This window comes from Gracilinanus agilis, chromosome 3, assembly GCF_016433145.1.
Source record: "Gracilinanus agilis isolate LMUSP501 chromosome 3, AgileGrace, whole genome shotgun sequence".
NCBI lineage: Eukaryota > Metazoa > Chordata > Mammalia > Didelphimorphia > Didelphidae > Gracilinanus > Gracilinanus agilis.
The window spans coordinates 555811540-555836365 of record NC_058132.1 but is presented as its reverse complement, the minus strand read 5'-3'; the positions used below and the strand labels follow the sequence as shown (position 1 = coordinate 555836365).

The following is a 24826-nucleotide window of genomic DNA, read 5'->3' as shown; positions in this document are numbered from 1 at the left end:
GGCCAGCCATATATTTAAAAAACAATCCTGTTTGGTTTTTCCCAGAGTAGTGTCCCTGCAAGGAGTCAGGCCACTGAAAGTGAAAAGCAGCCATATCATGAAGTACACAGTGACCATTTATGTTGATTTTGTCCTCTGTGCATAAATAAGCAGGTAATGAATGGCCGTTGTACTTCTGGAAATGTTATGCCAGCACTGGCAACTTTGATAATTTTGCAAACATTGTTTTACACTCCATGCTCGTGACTTAAATGTTCCAGGCAGTCTATTCAGTAATGAATTGTACTCTAAATTCAGTGTCCCTAGATACCAACAGTGGGGAATACACAAAGGTATAATCCATCAGCCAGCAAAATGTACTGACTTGTCTTTGTGTCTAGAATGTAGCACTGTATTAGGTCCTTTTTTGTGTTAGCACAAATGATAAGGCTTCTTGAACTGTGGGAGTGGGGAACCAGTGGAAAAGGTGTTGCATTGTGTATTGCAGAATGTTCTGGGACTGTATGCAACTGGTGTAAAGTTACAAAAGAGAGGGGTAACACAATCACTCTAGGTGAAATGAGGCTTTACACGTTTGCATATTCAAGGCACTAATACAGTGGAAGAAGGGATGTCAAGATATAAAGGAAGCCCTGGGAGACAGCATAGGTGCTATAATGACTTGTGGTCCCCAGGGGGCCATTTCCCCCTGTCTGTGTAGGTACACATGCTCTTGTGCTCTCCTGGAACTTCAGCCATTAGGAAGGGACAACAACAGGATGTGGTACCTCAGTCATTCTCCTGAATCTACCACTACATTGCTATATTGTTTTGAAGTCTGAGATCCAGACACAGGTAGCTACCTAATTAGTTGCATATGGGGAATTTGTTCATGAAGGTGGAGCACCTGATCATTGCTTGGTAATTCTATTCCCTTTTTTGGAAGTTTCTCTAGTCTGCGACAGTCATAAGTACAAAGTAAATTGTGGATAATTATTTTTTTTCCTTCTAGAAGAATTTATAATTTAATGGGAGAGATAAAACATGTACTTATGAACCTTTCTTAACTAGTCTCCCTGGCCAGGAAACCAGCAGCTATCGGGGCATCTTGCCATCTGCTCTTCTGGATCCTTTTCTCTCCCCTTGATTTCCAAGTTTTGTTCTGGAACCAGTAATCAAATCAATTGTACCACTGCTTCTGGAAAGGAAGTCACAATCAACAGCATTATGATTCTATTCATAAACTCTGTGACTCCCCAGACCAATATTCCCTTCCCTGGTCACCACTTCCCTCCATGTTGTTTCACCCCATTAAAATGTATAATCCAATGTCCAAAGCCCATAAATATGGGTATAGTATTGGTATATAGAAGCCACATGTAAGGGACAGTTATTGCTAAAAATATAAACTCCTTGAGATGAAGGATTTTTTTTTAATATTTGTATCACTGATTTTTAGCCAGTGTCTGGTACATGTTAAGCACTTAATAATTGCTCATTTATTCCTTCATGAACCCATATAAAACAGACATAGAAACATATCTTACAAAATAGGAAGAGCACTATATTAGAAGTCAGGATTGTTGGAATTAGAGCTTAATCAAGGATACATGTAAAACCCAGTGGAATTGTGTGTTGGCTAAGGAGGGTTAGGGGGTTTTGGGGAGAGGGAAAGAACATGAAATATGTAACTATGGGAAAATAATAAAAATAAAAATGGAAAAAAAGAAATCAGGATGTTGGGGATCTCTTTGGAACTTTGTTTTGAGATTGAGTCAAGGACTTAATCTCTCTGAATCTCAGTTTCCTCTTTTATATTTTGGGGGATGATTTGTGCCCTACTTCATAGAGTTGTGAAAACCAAATAAAGGATTGTGTAAGCAATTTGAAAAGTATGTTATTGAAGTGCAAGATGTTATTATAATAACTAATTATAGCTATATGAAAGCATAGTTACAGAGGATGTTGGAATGACTGGGATTACTAGGTTTGGGTGGGGTTAGAATGAGAGAGATTCATGGGTCATTTAGACAAACTTTGGCATCTTATCTTTTTGCTACTTCTCAAAACCCCCCAACACCCTTCTATACTCTACTTTTAACATGATCATATCAAATGCCAAAGGAATTTTAGCAGCTTTCAACTGGGTTGTGGTTAGAGGTAAGCAAATGATCATTATCTTGTCTGCAGAAAGCCTGCCTGTCATTATTTTTCTGCTATGTGATAGGAAATAGTTTAAAGCCCAGCAACATAAGGACTGCTAAAAGAAGCTGGTCAAGCTTATTGATGAGTTTTCTTGCCAACTCTTCTTAAAGACTGGATAATAGAGACAAAAAAGATTGCTGATCAGAGTAGGAATTGAATTTATAGAGACATCTGAATCAATCAGGAATGCAGGGATGTTCAGGAGGTCTCTTCCCTGCTTCTGCTTACCAGCAGAAATTACCAGGTCAGATCTACTGACCTGAATGTATGTGGTGTCAATTGCAGGTGTGTGCGCCAGATGCATAAATTTAGAAAACAGAGACAGGATTGTCCCTTAGATTTCAGTGACATAGTGACCTTTACCAGTGCAGGAGGACACTTCTGAAACATCTAAGGGTTGCCTAAAACACTGAGAGGTTATATTACAACTTGCCCAGGCTCACATGGCTAGCAAATTTCAGAGGCAGAATTTGATCTCAGATCTTCCATTATATCATGCTGCCTCTCTTGAAAGGAATAAATTTAAAAGACTGAACTCTGATGCTGCTGATGCTTTAAGGGAGCTTAATGCAAGACTGAAACTAAACTACTGGTCAGACCAAATGGAAATTTCCAAGAGTTAGGCAATTGGATTAACTTGATTTAGCTTATCTGTAATACTAGGTTGATGATAGACTATCTGTAAGATCTCCCTGGGGAAAGATACTTGTAACTACAAGGGATGATTATCCTGAATTTGTAGGCCATTGGTTAAATGAATTTGATCCACCTAAACTTCTCTTTAAAAAGTCACATGTAAATACAGGCTATATTATTAAAATAATAAATTATCTTCTAACTCAAAGGTTAAACAGGTAAACTATAATGTTTGGAAATAAAAAAGGGAATTAAAGGTGAATTTTTCATTTTGAAAAGAATTTATGAATTAAATGAGAGGCTAAATGGCTTAGTGGACTGGCCCTAGACTCAGGAAGGTCTGAGTTGAAGTCCAGCCTCAGACACATACAGTCTGACAATGGGAAGTCATATAACTTCTTAGTTGCCTCTCCTTCCCCCAAGACAACTTTATAAGACTATAAATTATAGATGTAGTATGTCCCCACAACCAGATTTCTCTAATCAACAAGACTGACCCAAAGCACAAGGAGGGAATTAACAAAAGGTCATTAAGAATGGATAATTCAAAACACAATTTATATTGTTATAGAGTGCTAGATTTAAGAGTCAAATGGCCTCTAGATATAATCCTGGCTTTCTCACTTCCTACCTGTATGGTTTCAGGCCAGTCATTCATACTTATTGGACCTTGGCTTCTTCACTTCTAAAAAAAAAGGGTTGGGGAGGCAACTGAGTAGCTCAGTGGATTGGGAGCCAGGCCTAGAGATGGGAAGTCCTAGGTTCAAATCTGGCTTCAGACACTTCCCAGTTGTGTGACTCTGGGCAAGTCACTTGACCCCCATTGCTTAGCTCTTACCTCTCTTCTGCCTTGGAGCCAATACACAGTATTGACTCCAAGAGGGAAGATAAAGGTTTAAAAAAAAAAAGGGTTGAATTAAATGACCTCTAAGTTCCCTTCCAGCTCTGAATCTAGGTTATATAATACATCCTTTTTAACACATCATTCATAATACAAGAACTTTCATTTTTGTGTGCGTAAACTGCATGGATTAAAATTAGCTCATATACTCTTAAAAATATGTTACATATGATATTATAATGTACTAATAAATCATATATAGTAAAGAACTAGGCAACTATATAGTTAATTTTGTTCAAAATAAAAAGCTTACAAATTTGCATCAAAATTAAGACTGCTTAATTACAACCCTGACACCAGCAACCTCTTTAATTATATGTGTTAAAGAGACTGACATCCTGGGGGGATAACCAACTCAAAATTAGTCTGATTTTTTGAGTGCCTCTGTATGGAGGGGTGTGTGTGTGTGTGTGTGTGTGTGTGTGTGTGTGTGTGTGTGTGTGCATATTTTTAATACAAAGGAGTGAAATTATTCTCCTGGAATTTACCATTTTCCACTTTAGAAATTCTAGGAGAAGGGATTGTTTTGTTAGATGATGGAGGCAGAATTCTGCAAATTTTAAGAACAGACTTGCTTCCTATACTTTCCCTGTCTTAATTGCAAGCTATAGGTTTTTTAGAGCCAGAAAGAACTTTAGAATTCAGCCTTAGATTAGTGCCTTATTTTTATTGACATTTCAAAAACAACACACATTCCAGAACTGTTCATTTTCAAGTACATTAGTATAAACCAGTCCTTAGAAGACACAATAGAAAATATTGACTACTGGTTGCTTAGAAGAGTCCTATATGCCATAATCGGAAAAATGGGGGAGGGACCTACTCATCTTTATTTTTATCCCTTGGAGTGTTAATTCTGGGGTAAGATGGCTGCATTTCTTCATCACATCACTCTTATTCTTTGCATTAGGATGTGCCTTTTCTTTATTTCTTTTGCTAATGTGGAGCCTGGTAGCTCTTTGTTCCCATTGTGCCTGTCTCCTTCCTTCTTTGTGTAACAGGAATACTGCTTACCCGCATCTGCTACTGAGCATGCGAAAAAAATCCTTCCATAGACCCTTTACTTAGGACTTTCATTTGAAGGATTCCACTTCTCCGGGTTTTAGTGACATCCAGAGGAGACTGGAGAGAGATTGAAACTCACAAAAGGGAGTAGAGGGTTAAGTCTCAGTTTCTAAGAAAGGTGAAGATAGAGAGATGGGGATAGTCAAGGGCAGATATGACATCAGGGACATACATTTGTTTATATCATATTGACAAGTGTTTGTTTATGGATACACTTCCAATACTCATTCATTGCAATGGGGACTGAGATGTTGATCAACAACAACATTTCACACACACACACACACACACACACACACACACACACACACACACGGAAATAAATAATAAATACCTGAAAATGAACTGGTCTCAGAGGGCTAAGTCACAACATCAAAACAAATGCTTTCCCATAAAAGGATTCCTGACTCATTAATTGAAGGATTAATGTTTCTGCTTGCATGGAATCTATTTGCCTTTCCACTTTTTACAGTTTATAAATCAATCAATAAGGATTTATTTAGCACTAACTACCAAGCTGCCAAATTTGGGCAGTGGTCCAGTAGATTGAGTATTAGGTCAGGAAGGCCTGAGTTCAAATTTAGTCTCAGGCTCTTACTAGCTATGTTACCCTGGCAAACTCTGTTTGACTCAGTAGAGCTAGAGGAGGAAATGGCAAACCACTCTAATTTCTTGCTAAGAAAACCACAAATGGGGTCATGAAGGGTTGGACACAACTGAACAACCACTATGATGACTTAACATTGTGCTAGTTACTGGAGACAGGAATGAAACAATCCCTTTTCATAAGATTATATACTAATGGTAGTGACAAAGTAACAATATGTATACATATCAGCATAAATAAGTATCCATGCATACATACAGGGTATCCAGAAAGTGTTTTTTAAGCCCATACCTTCTGTTTTAGAATCAATACTATGTATTAGTTCCAAGGCAGAAGAGTGGTAAGGGCTAGGCAAAGTGGATTAAGTGACTTCAGCCCAGGGTCACAAAGCTAAGAAGTGTCTGAGATCAGATTTGAACCTAGAACCTCCCATCTCCAGGCCTGGCTCTCAATACACTGAACCACCAAGGGGTCTCCTCCAAAAAGTCTTAATTAAGTCTTAAACTACTTAAGTGTGAAGATATTTAAGCTTTAAGTTTAGCATAAATGATTTAGACAATAACTACTCACAAAGTAATTAAATAGAAGATAGCTTGGGTAGGAGAGTACAAACAGCTGGGATTATCAGGTACAGTTTTATGCAAAAGATTGTAAAGCCAAGAATTCAGAGGCATAGCCAGTGGAAAGTGAAAGAATTGTGTGAGCAACAGAGATAAGGCCTCAGAGTTTGGGAGAGAATGTTCATGTATTTAAAGCTAAAAAGGTGATTTGGGGCCTGGTTGTGAAGGGCTTTAAAATCTAAAAGGAGTTTCTAGTTCAGCCTACAGAAAAATAGGAAAGCACTAGAAGTGATTGAATGGGGAGTGACTGATCAAATTTTCAGGAAGCCCCAGAAAATTACATATGCAGCTCTGGTAGGATAGACTAGTGTGGTGAGGAACCAATTAGGAGGTTGTTGCAACCATCTATTTGAGAGGTAAGGAGTGTCAGAACTAAGGTGGTAGCTGTGTAAATGGAGAAAAGTGGAATCTAGAGATGTAGAATGTAGAATGCTGCAGAAAGCATCAAGATATAGCAACTGATTGGAATGTAGGGAAAGTGAGCAAACCATCTAGGACAGTGATGGTGAACCTATGCTCCCTGTGGGCACTTGGCTGCCTCCCTCCTCCCCCTATGCTTCCACTCCCTCCAGAGTTTATTACTAGAAAGGCAGAGAGACTCAGGAAGAGCTGCTCCCCTACCCCTCTCCACCCCTTTGTCCAGCAGTCCAATGGGATTGTACAGGAGGTGAGGTGGGCAGCTCACAGGTGGCAGAGCAGGTGGGGAGCTGAGAGCTTGGGCCCTCCTCTCCCCCTCTGTACACTCACTGAGGACATTCCTTATTTACCCTCCCACCCCCCATCAGCAGTCCAATAGGAGAGCTTTCTTCCTCCCTGTGGGATTTGGGGGGGTAGGTGGGGCCAGTACTCCATCTCTAAAAGGTTCACCATCACTGATCTAGGCTAATGTGGAGGTTACATAGACCTGGGAGACTAGAATCATGGTGCCTTCAACAGAAATAGGGAAATGTGAAGGGAGGGGAAGAGTTCAGTTTTAGACAAATCTGGAGAATAGAAAGGGAAACTAGGTGGTACAGTAGATAAACATGCCAGGCTTGAAGGAACACTCATTTTCCTGAGTTCAAATTGACTTGAGAAATTCACTAACTATGTGACCCTGGGCAAATCACTTAATCCTTTTTGCTTCAGTTTCCTCATCTTTAAAATGAGCTGAAGAAGAAAATGGCAAATCACTCCATTAACTTTGCCAAGAAAACTCCAAAATGGGATCAGGAAGAGTCAGACAAGACTGCAAAACAAAAAAGCTAGGACTAGATTCCAGAAGCTCCCTCCCTCCCAACAGCTTCCTATGAAAAAAGAAATGGAAAAATAATAGAAAAGGATCAATAGAAGGAAAGTGAGGATCTTTAGCATGGGGAAAGGTGAGAGTTAATAGTTGGGTTCAAGCATTTGAAGGGTTGCCAAGTGGAAGAACTATTTAGACCTGTTTTGTGGCATGGACACTGTACCTCCAAAACTATAGAAATGTTTCAGGCAAGGGAATGTAAGCAGGGAAATTCCTTTCCTCCCTTTTTATCTTTGTGACTCTTAACCCAAAACACCTGATAACTCCTTTAAGTCTCTGAGAAGATTATTCTGCTTGTATTGTCCTTTAGATTTGAGATGGACTGAGAGATACACCTCTTTGATATCATCAAGTTGTATCTCAGACACCCATCTGCCCTCTAAACTATGAGAGTCACCCCCTATGTCTTCAGGCAAACCTCCCTCCTGCCCATGCCTCAGTGCATACCACTCTAGAGTCACATCTTCACTCTTGTGAAGAGGATAAAGACCCCAGAATTGAGGTCATCTGGGAACAGCTTCCAACTATGCTGTTCCATGTAGAAGGCAGTCTTTCATTTATGCTATCCTCCTGGCCAGATTCACCATTACCTTCTAAATTAATAATTTTCTCTTTTTGTTTTTAAGCTGTTTCACAGTCTTGCATCCTTGCAAAAGGTACCCTCCCCGAACTACTTCACCCCCACCCCCCCATATTTTTTTGGGTTCCAGGGAGCAAACCCTGAGAAACCTGTGAAAGAGACAAAAGAGGCGAATTTAAGCTTGATGTCAGGACTGATTCTTTAAGAACTTTCCCAAAATGCAATGCTGGATTCCCTCATTTTGGATGTATTCACATTGACTTGAATTCTCTTTGTTGGGTTTATTGCAGTGTATTACACTGGTGATTCCTTTCCTTTAGGACCTTTGAGGTCCCTTCCAACATGCCAGTTTTGATTCTGGGAACAGCTTCTCAAACGATTAGTTTTTACCTCTTACACTTTTGTGTATTTGGGTTACCAATGCCAATGCTTGACTGCTTTTAGAATCACTGTGGTGTGTGCAACCTAAAGCACATCAACCAACACTGGTATTCATAACTATAGATTTTTCTTAGCAGCGGGTGGTGAATGATCCCACTGCCCACCGAGGGCCTGGGCGCTTGGTCGCCTGGTATTTAAGCTTCCTAACCACAGGCACTGTGCCTTCCAAGATATTTTCAATATCTCCTCCCCTAACCATAGGAAACAATGTGCACCCACCGGGAAGCCTTGGTCAATGCTTAGGGATGAATGAAAGGAAGGAAAACTTTTCACATTGGGCCAGAACCACTCCCTTAATTAGGCACCTGGGCCCCAGAGTGTTTGTTTCCGCTCCTGCCACCAAGACCCCAAGCCCCGGATCCGGCGCCGCCCTTTCACAGTTCACAGTTCCCTCTCATCAAAGCGCATCCCCCCCAACTGCTCCCACGCCACGCCACGCCCCCCACCCCCACCCGGCCCGGGCAAAAACCCGGAACCGCGGATCCTAGCTCTTGAAAGCCCTGTGGGACCGGAGGGGGCTCCAGTGAGCATGTGCAGAAGAACTTGGTGGCTGCTGCCCGCTCGCTCGCTGGCTCGCGTTCGCTCGGCCGGACGAGGCCGGGGCAGGTGGCTGATGCTCGCAGGGGGCTCGCTCTCTGTACCCGCAGTGCTGGCCCCCGGGCTCGGGCGGGCGGGAGGGAGGGAGGAGCGGCAGCGGCAGCAGCCCCAGCTCGCGGGGACGGTGGCCCTGGCCTCGGTTCTAGGGTCCGGGCTCGGAGGATGGAGGCAGCTCTGCTGAAGCCGCCCGCGCCGCAGATGATGGCGGAGCAGGTGAAATGCTCTCCCGGCGGGGGCGGCCCCGGAGCCGGCTCAGGGAGCGTGGTGAACGCGGAGCTTGAGGTGAAGAAGCTGCAGGAGCTGGTGCGCAAGCTGGAGAAGCAGAACGAGCAGCTGCGGAGCCGGGCGGCCAGCGCTGCCGCGGCCGCCGCCGCCTCCTCCTCCTCCTCCTCCTGCTCAGCCTCAGCCTCCTCCTTGACCTCCTCCGCCCACCCCGCAGCGGCCGCCGCCTCCTCCGGTTCGCACCTGCTGCTGCTCCCCCCGCCGCTGTCCCCGCCGGCCATGGCTGTGACCGTGACCGTCCCGCCCGCAGCTGGAAGCCCCCTGAGCCCCCCGGCTGCGGGCTCCGCTGGGGGATTGGCGCTGGCACTAAGCACGGGTGGCGGCAGCAGTAGCAGCAGCAGTAGCAGCGGCAGCCCAGCTTTCCCTGGTACCTACTGTCTGCCCAGCCCGGCCCCGACCCTCCTGTGCAGCCTAGCTCAGCCCGAGCCGCCCTTCGTCTATTTCAAACCATCCCCCGCCGGTTTCCCAGGGCCTGGAGAAAACGGAGGGGGAAGTGGGACTGGCGGGGGACAGGAGCCAGGGAGCGCGTCTCCTCTGGGGACTTCGACCCCGTCCTCTCCTGCTCCGACCCTGTTGGATGAGGTGGAGCTGCTGGACCTAGAGAACGGATTTTGCAGCCAGCTGGAGGACGAGTATACATGGTATCCTTGAACCTTTCGCTATCTCTTACTTTTCCTTTTATTATTCCAGCCCTTGTGCTCATCTCGTAACCCTGGTCCCTGGTGCATGTCCAGGTGCCCTAGTCTCAAGGGAAGGTGTCTGTGAAGGTCCCTGGGGCCCTAGATGGGGAGGTGGAAGAATTAGAAGGGTGCCCCTCTCTGGGTTCTTAAGGCCTTACCCTTCTTCTTACCGCCATCCTCTGAGACCCTGAGGGCAACTTTGTCGCCTCCTCTCAGATACAGGAAATGGTGGCAGTGACAGGTGCAAATAGCTTGTGTCACTCCAGGGCTCCTGGCTCTCATTGAGCAGGGGCGATTATTTTCTTTCTCTTGAGGGACCTAAGGAAGCTTTCCCCGCCCTTAAATCATTGGAAACCCCCCTTTGCTGTTAGCTCCTGCTAGAGCTAAGCGATGAATTGGCTAGCTATACCCGTTTGCCTTTTAATCCTACTTTTGATACAATTGTTGGATCTCAGACTCCTTATTAGCATTAACTGGAAAATCCATATGATCTTGTTTTGTTGCTGTTTATATCTGCTTTTCGGTCACTATTACCTTTCCCCATAGGGAAACAGACCAATCCTGTTATCTGAATTCCCTTACTTCTTCTACTCTATACTATTTGCCTACTAATACTTCTTTTTTGTTCCTTTGAATGATTTTTTCTATTTAAGGAACAGTTTGTCTGTTTTGCCCTATCCTAGAGATCTGGGTTGGTGCAGTCATATATTTTCAGTTGCTGCATTTCCATTGATATTTTATTCTTGATTATCTCCCTTTGAGATTCAGACTTGCCTTCCAAAATGTGCTGACTTCACAGACTCTTCTCAGATATGGATGTGAGAAATGTAAACATAAATAGGGATTCCTAAGCCTGTGTATGTTAGGTGGGAATTTTACCAGGGAGCCAAAGGCATTGTTTTTTACTTTTAAGTTCAGTTGGAAACTCTTTACCTCTTTTCCTTGTCCAGTGAATGCTACTTTCTCTTAGAAAAGTATCCTTTCCAACTGGGATAGCCTTTTGTAAAAGGTTCTTAAAGTTCTGAGAATTTCTAATTAGTGAACTTCAACAGATGACCTAAAGTCACTCAAGGCTCAAATAGGATCATGGTTCTCGAGGGGAAGAGATCTCAAAGCATGTCTATTTCAATCCCTTTTATTTTCCTCATCAGTAAAAATTGACCCAGTAGAAATTCAGAGGTTGTGACATATTCACCTAGGGAAAATTAATATCAGTTTCACCTAAATAACCAGGGAATGAAAACTTGTTTTGGTCACTGGTTAAGCTTTTGAATTTGTTAGCATCAAGTTTTTAAAGATAAACCTTGGTTCCTTCCCTGTTTTCACAGGCTTGTTGCATGAATTGCATTTTTAAAATCTAGTGAAAGAACAAATAACAATAAGAAAGCTTCTCTTTCTAAAACTAGGGGAAGAGACTATGTAGGGCAGAACCTGCCTGGACAAAACATTTGTCTGCCCTAGGCAGACCTTGAAATTATAACACCTGGTGTGTTCACTGTCCCCTGAAATATTTGTTTTTTCTCTGAAGCTCACCACTTGACTATAACAGGAAGCCTGCCCCCCCCCCATATCACATTCTATAAGACACAATTTAATATTTGGCACTAAAATATGAATTTTTTTAAAAGGGGCATTTTTAATATGGTCTCTTCTGTTGCACTTTAATCAGCTGCTTCCATTGCCTACCCTCATTGACCCTCTTGTGAGTTTCCTTTTCTTTTCCTAACTATTCCTCTTTAGGCTTCTTTCTATCCTTTTGTGTGATAGCCTCATATAATATAGAGAAAGAGAAGTCACTTTGGCACCAAGTCTTAAGTATAGGAAGGCTTAAGATATTCACAAGTGTCCATCAGAACTTCTTTATTTTGATGCCTATGCAGGTGGTTCAGAAAACACAAACTGTACTCTAAACGTTCTTTGATTTAAACTTTTTTTTAATCCCAAAGGTTAAAATATTTCTATATTGTAAGTTCCAAATCATTGACATAGTTATGTTTTTATTTATTTTTGTAAGCCCTTACCTTCCATCTTGGAGTCAATACTGTGTATTGGCTCCAAGGTAGAAGAGTGGTAAGTGTAGGCAATGGGGGTTAAGTGACTTGCCCAGGGTCACACAGCTGGGAAGTGTCTGAGGCCAGTTTTGACCCTAGGACCTCCCATCTCTAGGCCTAGCTCCCAATCCACTGAGCTATCCAGTTACCCCCTATAGTTATGTTTTTAAAGGTGATTAGCTAGTTTTTAGTGATTTCAACTATATCAAATAACTATTGCATGTTATTAAATGAGGGTAAAGATATTTAGATTAGAGACCTTTTTAAGAATACAGCATATTTAGCTAATTTTTAGTGATTTTGATGCCCTAAGATTACAATTATGTACAGATCACTATGCTAGATAGATTAATGGGGGTTAAGGATAATTTTTAGATTAGAAATCCTGCCCTCATGGAGCTTCCAATGAGAGGATTACTATATATACAAATAACTGTTGAGAAGAAGAAAAATCTAATTCTGAAAGCTGGAATTCTTAATTTTTTGGGGGGGAGGAGTTATGGACCATTTTGGCAGTCTGGTGAATCCTATGATTTCTTTCTCAGAATATATACATTTTTTAAACCCATACCTTCTGACTTGGAGTCAATACTGTGTATTGGCTCCAAGGTAGAAGAGTGGTAAGTGTAGGCAATGGGGGCCAAGTGACTTGCCCAGGGTCACACAGCTGGGAAGTGTCTGAGGCCAGACTTGAACCTAGGACCTCCCGCCTCTAGGCCTGGCTCTCAATCCACTGAGCTACCCAACTGCCCCCTTCAGAATATTTTTAAATGCATATAATACATAGGATTACAGAGGAAACCAATTATATTGAAGTATAGTTTTCAACTCAGGGTAAAACAAACTCTGCAAGTTCGTGGACACCAGGTTAAAAGAACTCTTTTGCCTGGAGAAGCATCAAAGGTTTTATTGAAGAGGTGGTAATTCAGTTGGGCTTTAATAAGGGTAGATAGGAATTCAACAGCTGTAGGTGGAAAGGCCTGGCAAAGAAGGTTTACACAGTGAGCAAAGGCATGGAGACAGCAAAGCAGCAGGGGGTGTTCAGGCAACTGGTCCAATTTGAAGCAGAGATTACATAGAGGAGAGTAGTGTGAAATAGCTCTGGAAGGATAGCATAGTGCCAGATTGTGGAGGGCCTTGATGACATACTCCCAGACATCTTATTAGCATTAATTGGGAAATCCATTTGGTCTTGTTTTGCTGCTGTTTAAGTCTGATTTTTCCCTATTTGGGACCTTTCCCAATTTTTATTTTGTTAGTGAAATGGAACTATCTCAATTCCCCCCTCACAAAATACAGTATTTGCCTGTCAATATTCCCTTTATGCTCTTTGAAGCTACTGATTTTTCCTCTTTAAGGAAGAGTTTATCTACTCTGGCCTGATCTTTAAGATTTGAGCTGTGCAGTCAGTCATACTTTTAGGCTTTTGAAGAGGGCAATTAGACAATGGGATGGATGTTTAAGGAAGACTTAACTTTGGCAGTGAAGGCTATATAGGGAGGTGGCAAAATAGAAGTGAGAATATCATTGAGGAAGTTACAGTAGTAGTTCAGATAATCAGGTAATAGGGATAATGTAGTAGTAGGATTGTGAGGGTGGGAATAGAAGAAGAGAATATGAGACCTTGCAAAGAGAGAATGATAACTGTCATCTGAAAGGTGAGAGAGATAAAAGATAACATTGGATTTGGAAGACTTAAGAGAATGGTAGTACCACTGATGGAAATGGTGAAGTCATCAGGGCTATTCTTTTTGGGAAAAGACAATAACCAGGTTTGTTGAGTTTAAGGTGTTTAAGCAATTTTGTGGGACACCTATTTTAAAGGTTAGGGAGAGGGCAAGTAGCCAGTGCTGGACACAGAAAGCTTCAAGAGGTAGAATTCTAATAGACTGATGTCTCTTAAGCCAAGGGAGGGGAGGGTATCCAGAAGTAGGTCAGCCATTTATAACCATGATTCTTGAACTTGGATAAAAAAATATCCATTAAAATTGGTTTCCTTTGTGATCTTATATATTTTGTTTTGCTTATTAACAGACATTTTGAGAAGCAGTCCATAGGTTTCCTCAACTGCCAAAGAGGGTCCATGACAAAAGGTTAAGAACTCTTGGGGCAGGTGGTCATCAAATGTTAAATAGAGAACAAACTGAATGATGGCACAGAATTTGAAAGGGCATTTGATTCAACAATTAAGATGTCATTGGAGACATTAAAGAAGTTTCAGTAGTGTGGTGAATACATTAATAGTGTGGAAATAAGAATACAGTGAGCTGAACTGAAATTTGATAGTGAGGAAGTTGAGTATTGGGCATGGACAACTTTTGGAAAAAGTTTGACTGTGAAGAAAGAAATAGGTTCATAGTTAGAAGAAGAAAGATTAAAGGCAGATTGGGAAGGACTGCTGAGCATGTTGGAAGGGAATTGTGAAGAGAAGCTGAATAAAGCCTTTAGACACAACTTCTAAATTACAATTCTAAGACCAAGAACAAGCTGATTTGAAAAACCCTTGTAAGCTGCTCTAGGAGGGATATTTTTTGGGGGGTGAGGTGAGTAGCATGTTGCCTATTTGAGGTTAACATACTACTAGCAAGAAAATTTCATTTTTCTTTCAATGAAGAAGAAATGTTTTTCCAGCATTTAGAGATTGTTTCTTCTTTATCATCCTGACAGATACAAAAGAAACTGTTCTGGGACTTTATATCATGATTTGAAGGGCTGATGTCATCAAAATACTGTTGTGATCTTTTGTGTTTTTACTTAAAAATGACATCATGAATTTATGTGTAACTGTCAAGAATATTACAAGGATAAAATATTACTGACAAATCTCATTCTGCCACTGGTAAAAATGTTTTTATTTTTGTTTTGCAATCAATTTTAGTTTAATAAATTGAACTATATTGCTTTTTGGTGTCAGGAAGTCTTGATGGCATTTCATTAAAATGCCTTTTAGTAGTTGAACGTAACATTTGAATGGAAAATTGTTCACAATAAACTAGGAATATCTTGGACACAAAAGATTAAAGAATAAGTACTCACCTTGAAATTATTAGTTTTTAAAAATTTGGAATGATTATAGAGGGTAAGAAAAGAGCAGGTATATGTCAGCAAATCCAAAATGTCAGATTTTACTAATCATTTAACTTATAAAGAATGAGGTTCTTTTCCTTATACTTATGAAGAACCTTAAGGCAAGAAAGATGTTGTTTAATATTCTTTTTTTATATTTTTGTTCCACCCCATTCTAGTCATCTGTAGGTCTAGTTTTGATCAGCTGGAGTATACGATCCTTATTTTATGTGTAACGGTAAATATATAATTTGGATTTATACCTTCTTTTCTAATATACATCCTGGTATGAAATATATATATACATTTCCACAGATAGAATAAGTCTATCTGCTCAGTCCTAATTTGGAATATATATATATATTATGGATAATAGTTAGTCTGTTACCTTTGACCATGAATTTCATTGAAGATGGCCAATAGTGTTTTGGGTCTAGATGTAGTAATGACAATATCATTCATGTACAAGAACCCTTGAAGAACTTCTTTATCTTCAATTTCCACTTTACTCTGGACTTTCTCTATGTTCTGTCTAATATTTTAGGTGAGCATACATCTCTCAGCTTTATGACACTTGATTTTTGACATTTGAGGAGCAGGGGGAAAAATTTTCATTACATCTGCCATGTTGTTGTTCAGTCTTTTCAGATCCATTTGGGGTTGTGAAGAGAGAATTAAACTCTCTTTGTTTATTTTTAATGTAATCAATCAGCAACCTTTAATTTAATCAATCAATAATTTAAAGTGCCCCTACTTAACACTTAGTAAGTCACTAAGTAAGAGAGTTTACAAGTCACTAGGAAAAAAAAGTTCACACCCACAAAGGCCACAAGCACTGCCCCTCCTTGGGCAGTGCTAGGCAGCAGCTAGGGAGGTTGTGATTGGTACCTGTGAAGTGGAAGAGAGACAGGAAGTTGGAGGAGAAGATTCATTCATTCATTCCTTGGCCCTTCAGGTGTTGAGAAGATTTTTTGGATTCCTTCCTTGGCTCTTCGGTGAGGACTCTCTCTCTTGATTGGTGCTTTGGGGGGACACTCTCTTCAGTGTAAGCTTTGGTGAGATTCTAGGTGGTCTTAACCTTATGTGCGCTGAAAGTTCTTGGTGGATTTTTCAGCATCTCGTGGCTCTTTGGATTTTGGCTTCCTAATTAAGACTTTGGATTCTGGTGAGATTCGCTTTTGGATTCACATTTGAGGTCTAGAGGCATTAGGATTAGGATTTAGGTTATTTGTAGCTAGGTGATTTTTTCTACCTCTTTTCCATATTTACCACTTTAATATTTCGATCTTGCTGTAAATAAAAGCTGCTTACAGTAATTTTGACTAGAGAAATTAATTATTTTTATAAACAGCAACCACAGTAATTTTTAAAAAAAATTCTTATATTTGTCAAACCCATTTTTAACTATTACAGTGTTTTCTTGGCAAAGATATTGAAGTGGTTTACCATTTCCTTCTCCAGCTTATTTTACAGGTGAGGGAACTGAGGCAGCCAAAGTTAAGTGTTCAAGGTTTACATAGTAAGTATCTTTTGACCAAATTTGAACTTGTAAGTCTTCTGACTCTGCGTTCTGGCATCCTATACATTATGCCACATTATACTCTTAAAAAAAAACAAAAACCTTACCTTCTATCTTAGAATCAATACCATATATTGGTTCCAAGGCAGAAAAGGAGTAAGGACTGGGCAGTGGGAGTTAAGTGACTTGCCCAGTGTCACACAATTAGGAAGTATCTGAGAACAGATTTGAACTTAGGATCTCTTAGGTCTAAGCCTGATTTTCTATCCATTGAGCCATCTAGCTAGCTCTCTACTTTGTTCTTAATTGCAAAATATATTTCACTAAATTATTATGCCATAATTTAGCAATTTCTATATTATTTTTAAAAGCTGAAAGCAAAATTATGTTTTGAAACCAGAAAAGAATAGGAATAATGGATTTTATATTCTCTGTTTTTCTTAAATTTTTGACTTTTAAGATGTGGCTTGCTATATTAAAAATCTTTAGACGTCTTAGTCTTGGTAACACACCTTGTTTTCATTCATAGATTGCTCTCACAAAAGTTTTTTTTTTTTTAACTTTAAATATTTATTTGGCTGAAAACCACGAACTGTTGGATTGATGGGCTCTCTGGCTGTGAGCATCTATGGACCCTCAACATTGGCTGAATCAGGGTGAGGGCAGAGAGAAGACAACTTTTCTCTCCATTTCACCCAGTTCTTGAAAGACTCAAGGGTAGGGGAACAAATGGAAAACAAGGAGCAGATTGTGGGGAAAGCCTGATTTTTAAACCCTGGCTCAGGTTCAGGGTAGGTCAAGGCTCTCTCACAAAAGTTTTAAGGAGATATGAAAGACAGGAGTGGGTAGTTTTTCATATTAAAAATCAGGAGCACTCTTATTTTTCCCATACTTTTGAAATCTTCCTCATTTTTCTGTGTTTTGAAAAATTGATCCATGGGTACCTTTTAAAATTATTTTGATAACAGAATTCTTCAGTATCTTTTGTTATAGGTCCATGAGTTCTTCTCAAATTGGTCTTAAGTATCATCCCAATTTTCTAACATAGTATATTTGGTATCAAAAAGAAAAGTCATGATGTAGTGAATAGGTACAGAACTTGAAGTCACAAAGACTTGGTTTCAAATCCTGAATTGAACATTTGCTAAGACTCACTTTCTTCAGCTATGAAATGGGGAAAACAATACATCAAGTAACCATTTTATAAGACTTAACTGAAATAATGTAATTAAACTACGTATTGTAAAACATTGAAACACTGTGCCTACTGTGTAAATCCCTGTTGGTCATTTGGGGAGAAAAAGGAAATTAATTCAGGAAGCACATTAAAATCCTAATACATAAATATATCCTCATTAGTCAATAGTGAATAAACATTTATTAAACACCTGTGTGTCCATTACTGTGCTAAGTACTGGGGATACAGTTACCAAAGACAAAAGCTCTCAGGGAGTTTACAATATAATGACAGAAGATAACACACTAAAGGAGGGTGAGGGAAGAATTTTTCCCCTCATTTTTTTCCCCTCAGTTTTTGTCTTACTAGGAAGAACTTAACTCAAATAATTTTAGTGTCATGTTTATTGAATTCTAGACTTTCCCTGTTTGCTTCTGGATTTTAGTTGTTAGTTCCAATGATAGTAGGATATTTTTGTCTTTTAATCAATATCAAATTATTTTGATCATTGCCATTTTATAGTCTGAAATCTGATAATCTGAGATGAGTTTTTTCCTACTTTTTTTTTAACTTCACTTTTCCCCCCTGGAGATTATTGGAACTTTTTTTGTTCTTTCTCTTGAATGTTGCTGTTTTGTTTAGTTCTATACAGTAACACTAGATAATTTGGTATAGCATTCTATTTATTTTACTTGTGTATCTATTGAATAGTTCTCCAAGCATCTGCCTTTATTTCTACAAAGAGCATTTTGTAGTTTTGTTTGTTCTGGTCATTTTGTGATGAGTTGCCTTAGGAAGCACATTTGATAAGCTGTATCGTGAAGGACTCTGAATGTTTTGGATAAAGATCAGTTGAAAGAACTAGGTATGTATAGCCTGAAGAAGAGACTCAGGGGCAATGAGATACCTGTATTTAACTAATTGAAGGCCTGTCATATGAAAAGGGGTTTAGATCTTGCCTGTTTGACTTTACAGGTCAGAAGAAGAAACAATGGATAGAAGTTTCATAGAGGCAAATTTAAGCTTAATATCAGGAAAACCTTCCTTACTAATTAGAACTATGCATGAAGGGACTGGGATTGTATTGAAAAGCTGTGAGGTTCTCTCTTGGGGTCTCTATCTTCAAATGGAAGCTAGATGCCCATTGCGTATGTTGTAGCATAAAAGTTTTTATCAGATAGTATTGGATTAGGTGGCTGCTGAGGTCCTCCCCAACTCTTAAAATCTGTCATTTCTCAATAAAGTGCTCTAAAAACACTGGCAGATGTGTTTTATTTCAACTTTATTAGTTATTCTTTCTGTTTTGTCTACAAATATCTTAGGAGGATCTGGCTTAGATGAGTCTCATGCCACCCTTTCCACAGAGTTCTCTCCTCACCTTTTTTGTGAGGTGATAACTGCTCATCTTCCATGAGGTTTTTGCCAGTGAGTGTTCTAAAGTGGTGTTACATTTGGCTGCCAGGTCTGCTGGCTTGGCAAGGAGATTTGGCTTACTAACTGAGCTGGTTTCTGGATTCTTTCAGGCTTCTTGTTTTGTATTAAACTTCTCTAAGAAATGGGTAGTAATCATTGTTTATTGTCTATTTTTCCGTTTTTTTGGTAGTCAGTAACCTTAATTTTAAACAGATCTAATTGAGCCAATTCCATGTGGCATCATCTCATCTTTATTTTTTTGTCACCATTTTAAATTTTTGTATATAATGCTATGTAACAATAATATAATACATGAATTGTTATAAATGTGTAATAAATTATAATAAACATGTTTATCCAAGAGAAATAAATACTCATATTAGCTATGTCCAAAAATCTGTCTCATACTTTTCTTCTCTTCTCTCTTACACCTCTCCCAGTAAATAATGATTAAGTACCTATTATGTGCCACACGCTGTGCTAAGCAGTAAGATATAAAAATGGACAGAAAACATTCTCTGTGTTCAAGAAGTTTACAGTTTGGGGAATACAATCTAAACTAAGACTTTTTTTTCTATATTTAATCTATGATCTGACTCTAGGAAGGTAGCTAATTCTTAAATGGTTTTCATGTTAATATTTAGTTCTTTATTTTTAAACCCTTACCTTCCATCTTAAAATTGATTCTAAGTATCAGTTCCAAGCAGAAGAGTTGTAAGGGCTGGACAGTTGGGTTCAAGAGACTTGTCCAGGTTTCACACAGCTAAGAAATGTCTGAGGTCATATTTGAACCCTAGTCCTCCTCACTCCACACCTAGCTCTTCATCCACTGAGTCACCTACCTGCCCCTATCAAGTTACTTTTCCCTTTGTCAAAGATATAATCAATTTCTTTTGTTGTTGTTATGTCTGCTCTTTATCACTCTTTTCCTGAAGAAACTATGGATGATACATAAGTGTGAGGTTTCTAAGTAGTCTACAAACTTGGTATCTCAGTTTTTGACCTAGCACTATATTTTTCCAATAGTTTTTTCTATTCTGCCTTCTGTCCCACCTTTGCATTGGAGACATTGTGTGTGTATGTATGTGTATGTGTTTGTGTGTATACATCATATATGTGTGTCTCTCTAGAGCTTTGTTTGGGGGAATATGCCAATTTCTTCCTAAAATAGCTTGTTAGCATATTAGCTGGGAGAGAGAAAGAACACTGGTTCTTTAATCAGAGGACATTGCTTTAAATTCGGCCTCATTCTTACTATACGTGTATGACTTTTAGAAGGAAGGAAGGAAGTATTTATTATTTGCCTATTATTTTTCAGACTTTATAATAAGTGCTGTACAGCTATGCCAAGTTGCTTAATCTCTCTGGGCCTCAGTTCTTTTCCTCATAAATGGGAGAATTGGTATGGATGACTTCTGAGGCCCCTTTCAACTCTAGCTTGTTTTTCTATGATCTTGTTTTCATAGTTTTCTATTTCCTTGAATTCTTTTGGTTATCGAGATGAGACAACAATATACAACAATGTTCTTGAAAGATTTCTCATTGCTTCCAGGCGATGGAAGAAAGCCATACTGCCAATTTTCTTTTCACCTTTCCTAGGAGAATTTGAAAGCTTTTGGTTAATCTTATTTAGTAGCAACTCTTTAATATATTCTTTTGCTTTCATTTGTAGAGCCAGTTAGTATGGAGTGGTTCATTGAGTTCTTCCTGAAAATTTCCTTCTCTATTGAACAGTGACTACATAAATGGCACAAATAGCCAAATGGACTCTTGAGGATGGTCTGAGAATTCTCAGCATCTTTTTCTCTCTTATTCGCCATTCTGTCGAAGGAGAAAAATTGAACAGGGTTGAGAGCAATCGACATTATTTCTTTCATGGCCTACCCACTAATCTCATGAATAAGCTTCTAGTTGTGAGCCTTTCCCATACTCCCACCATCTGCTTCCTTCACATGTTGTTGAAAAAAGCTGGAGGAAGTCATTCCTTTGCTTAAGAAGATTCTACTACTCCTTGTTGCCTGTACTATAAAATATTAACTCCTCTGGTATTTAAAGCCCTTTACAGTCTGTTTCCTGTTCTTCCAAAAATGATTTTTACATTATCCTACTCACTCCGCTTTGAACACTACATTCAAGCCAGATTGTCCTACTCACTATTCTCTTGTATGACTTCTGGCTCCCCTGCCTTTGCACAAGCTGTCTCAGTTGTTTGAAGTGTGCTTCCTTCTCACCTCCTCCATATTTTAGAATACTGAATTTCCTTAAAGGCTTATCCCAAGTGCCACCTCCACCAAACCTCTCCTTACTCCCAAGTTACTTGTAATTTTTGTGTTTTTCCATGCATTTTGTATTCCTTCATCTGTATACAGTAGACAGTGTATCAGTGGAAAAAGAGCACTGACTTTAGCCAAAGGGCCTGAGATACAGTTAGGTATCAAGTCAGCCAACTGGCATTTATTTCATTCCAGCTTCTGATTTACTATTTTTTGGGGGTCATCTTTTATTTTATTTTTATTTTTAAATATTTTTCCTTGTTTACATGATTCATTTTCTTTCCCTCTCCTCTTTCCTCCTGATTTACTACTTTCTTATGACCTTGGACAAGTCACTTTAATGGACTTTGGCCTTGGTTTCCTCCTCTGTAAAATGAGAAAGTGGGATGAGATAGCCTCTGAGAACTCTTTCTGTTCTAGATCTATGATACAACTTTTTTCTTGTACAGTGTGAGGTCCCTAAAGGGAGAGAGTATTTCCTTCTTTCTCTATGCCCAGTGCCTGGAATAAGAGGGGACACTTAACACATTCTTGTCAATTGAACAAATATATCAACAACTTTAAAGAACTTAAGGAACAGAAGGGTCAGAAAGATGCGAGAATTCAGAGAAAGCTCTATCATAGAAATCATAGGAAGCCTTTAGTATCCAGAAATTGTCAGTAGGACCAAGTGCTATAGAAATGTCCAGGAGAGCTACCTTTTTATAGCTTTTTGTGCACTTTTCTTTTCTCCCTCACTAGACTGAGCTCTGTGAGTGGAGCCTGATAAACCCGTCTTATTCATCTTTGTAGCTCAGCCTCTTCCTCACATCCTGTCAGCCAGTTTGGTGCAACTGAAATGGAAGAGTGATTTGAAGTTGACAAGGAAGTATGGTTTTCTTAGTGATGCATAAACAAAATAGATGTCTTGATAACTTTTGACAGGTCATAAGACATCAGCAACAGCAGGCAGTGAGAGATGATAACTTTATGGAGAGCAAGGCAAAAAAACTGCAGGAAAAAACTGTTTTAGCCATGAAGTTGTTCCATTTATTTTCATAAACCCTAGGGTGAATTGTAAACTTCATTTGCCCTTTATGAAAGAGTGACAAACAAAACAAAAAGTAACTTGGTAGATCTTTTCAGAAAGAAAATTCCAGCATTTCTACGGAGAGCAATACTACTTCAGTACTTTGTCTCAGGCCTTCTTTTTTTCTGCAGCTATATTGCATAGTCTGAGAAAGCTGGTTTCTTGAGTCCTCAAGAAAAGGTTAATTGTCTTGTTCATATTTTATACGATACATATAATCATTCCCTAGGAGTGCTGGTGGAGCATTGCATTGTGATATGTTTGATTTTGACAAATTTTAATGTTTAGAGTTTTTATTGGTTATAACTAAATATTAATAATAATTAACTAAAATGGTTGAAATATCAAGAGTTTTTTGACCTTCAGTTATCTCAAATTCAAGAGCATTGTATTCCCAAGCCATTCCAGAAAACTAGAGTTAGTATATTTAAATGGAAGACCAGTCTGGATTGCTGGAAACTCCTAATTGTAGAGATTTTTTTGGGTCTTTTTTAAAAGAAATATTATTTTGAGAACATACAGTAACTGGAACTAAGAGTCCCTTAGGGGAAATAACTTAAATGACTACGATTTGTAATTAGAATAAGAATTGCTAGTTTAAGCAACACCACAATTAACCTGATTTCAGTTACCTGGAATTGGGGAATGGTGTGGTCTGATTAATTGAATTTGATTAATTCTCTAAGGAAAACTCATTTGTTAAATCCTTTCTTGTTAACAGTTGTTTGAAGATGTACAGGGTTAATATTTTGAGCACCACCAGTTGCTATTGTATGGTAATGTTGCTATAGAGTATATAGGAGACACAACTGGAAATATTAAGGGTCTTCTCTTGATATGCACCTTCCCTTAGTGGTAATTTTTTGGCTGGTATTAGAGAGAAATAAGTGGCAAATAGAGTATAGAATGTAAATAAGGATTTATAGAATCAAAACTTGGATTCTAGGGTGAAAGAATGCCATGGAATAGGAATGGAATTATCCCTTTTGGGGCATAAAAAGCCTGCCCTACACAGGACTTCAAAGTCCAATAAGTTGAAAGTTTGCTTTCTTCTCAGAAATATTTATCTGGTTTTGGGAAACATTCTATTTATAGAATTGTTGAAAAATATTTCTAGCTAATTGAAAGTGAAAATTAAGCTTTTAAAAAAACACAGAGATTGCATACTGTCATGCTCTAGAGAAAAAGCAATATAAGTATGCCAAATATTGTATTTTTTTTTCACTTAAGGCTGTACACATCTTCTAAAGCATGCAGTCTACCAGAGAATTCAATGAGCCCTCTGCAGTGGTGTCGACGGGTCCTAGATAATCCAACACCTGAGATGGAAGCTGCAAAACGTTCACTTTGCTTCAGATTGGAGCAAGGTAAGTTTGATAAATTTTTAGCAATTGCATCTAACAACTTCTGCCTTGATTTAAATTTTTGTAGTTTTATCATTGCAAATGATACATGCAGTTCTTGAATTGTATAAATCATTTGTGTATTTATGCAATCAGTTTTTTCAATATGACCTTGTGAATATTTGCACTTGTGTCTTCTCCTTTTGTTTGCCAAGAGTCCCTTTTTGTCACTCTGAATGATAGTGATAAACAAATTCTTGTTATAATTTTCTGTACCTCTTTTTCACTCTTGTATTAAAAAATACTAGTAATGTTTCAAGCCGTTGAGGTTTACTGAAAATATATGGTTGAATTCTAAGATATCAATTATGATAACCCTTTGTTAGTCCCTTTCCCTCATACCTAGGGGACTAGTCTTGATTTTCAGTTTCTGATGGGTTTATGAAGCATAATGGGGAATGGAAATGTTGAAGCAGTCCTTCAGTTATGCTGAGGGATCTGTTCTTTTCTCATATTCCCAACAAATCCTAGGGTTTCATTCCTAGATTCCTCCTACTGATCATCATTAAAATTGCCCCTTTTCTCAGTTGGGTTCTTCCTTTTCCTCCTGATCTATTGTTTTTAAAGTCAATGTATAGCTCTTCTTTAGACTTCTTCAAGGGTTCTTGATTTTTTCCATTTAGATTTACCTAGTGCTTTCATCATAGAGGAAAACTGCTCTTCAACAAAAGGAAAAAAGGGCAGATGTTTCAAAAGCTAACTTGGTTTTCCATTTAAATATAGGAACTAGACCTTGATCTTCTTTAGTGTTCCCTTTTCCCTGAATGTGCCATAGTCATGATCTTGAAATCAACTTCCCAGAGCTTTTCTGAATCAGTTGTGAGTTTGGGTTTTTTATTTCTACTGGATATAGATTCAGTTTAGCAAGGGTAATGTTGCTTAACCTCCTAAAATCTGTTTCTTAGTTCCCTCTCCAAGGCATGGAATTACTTTGGGGAAGGTAATTCTTTATCTGGGCCTGGTACCTTCCATGGGTT

The 24826-nt window shown here is 39.1% G+C and overlaps 2 protein-coding genes across 2 annotated transcripts in view; both read left to right on the top strand.

The window, feature by feature from the left end:
- Nucleotides 1-9062, top strand: part of SCEL (sciellin) — a 153015-nt gene extending 143953 nt beyond the window's left edge. The window contains exons 33-34 of the mRNA XM_044669362.1: nucleotides 8664-8842; nucleotides 8967-9062. Of these exons, the coding sequence (XP_044525297.1) occupies nucleotides 8664-8842; nucleotides 8967-9062 (275 nt within the window). The remainder of the gene's footprint in view (nucleotides 1-8663; nucleotides 8843-8966) is intronic.
- Nucleotides 9063-9078: 16 nt separating this feature from the next.
- SLAIN1 (SLAIN motif family member 1) overlaps nucleotides 9079-24826 on the top strand; it is a 77905-nt gene continuing 62157 nt past the window's right edge. Inside the window, exons 1-2 of the mRNA XM_044669361.1 lie at nucleotides 9079-9839; nucleotides 23677-23813. Of these exons, the coding sequence (XP_044525296.1) occupies nucleotides 9079-9839; nucleotides 23677-23813 (898 nt within the window). The remainder of the gene's footprint in view (nucleotides 9840-23676; nucleotides 23814-24826) is intronic.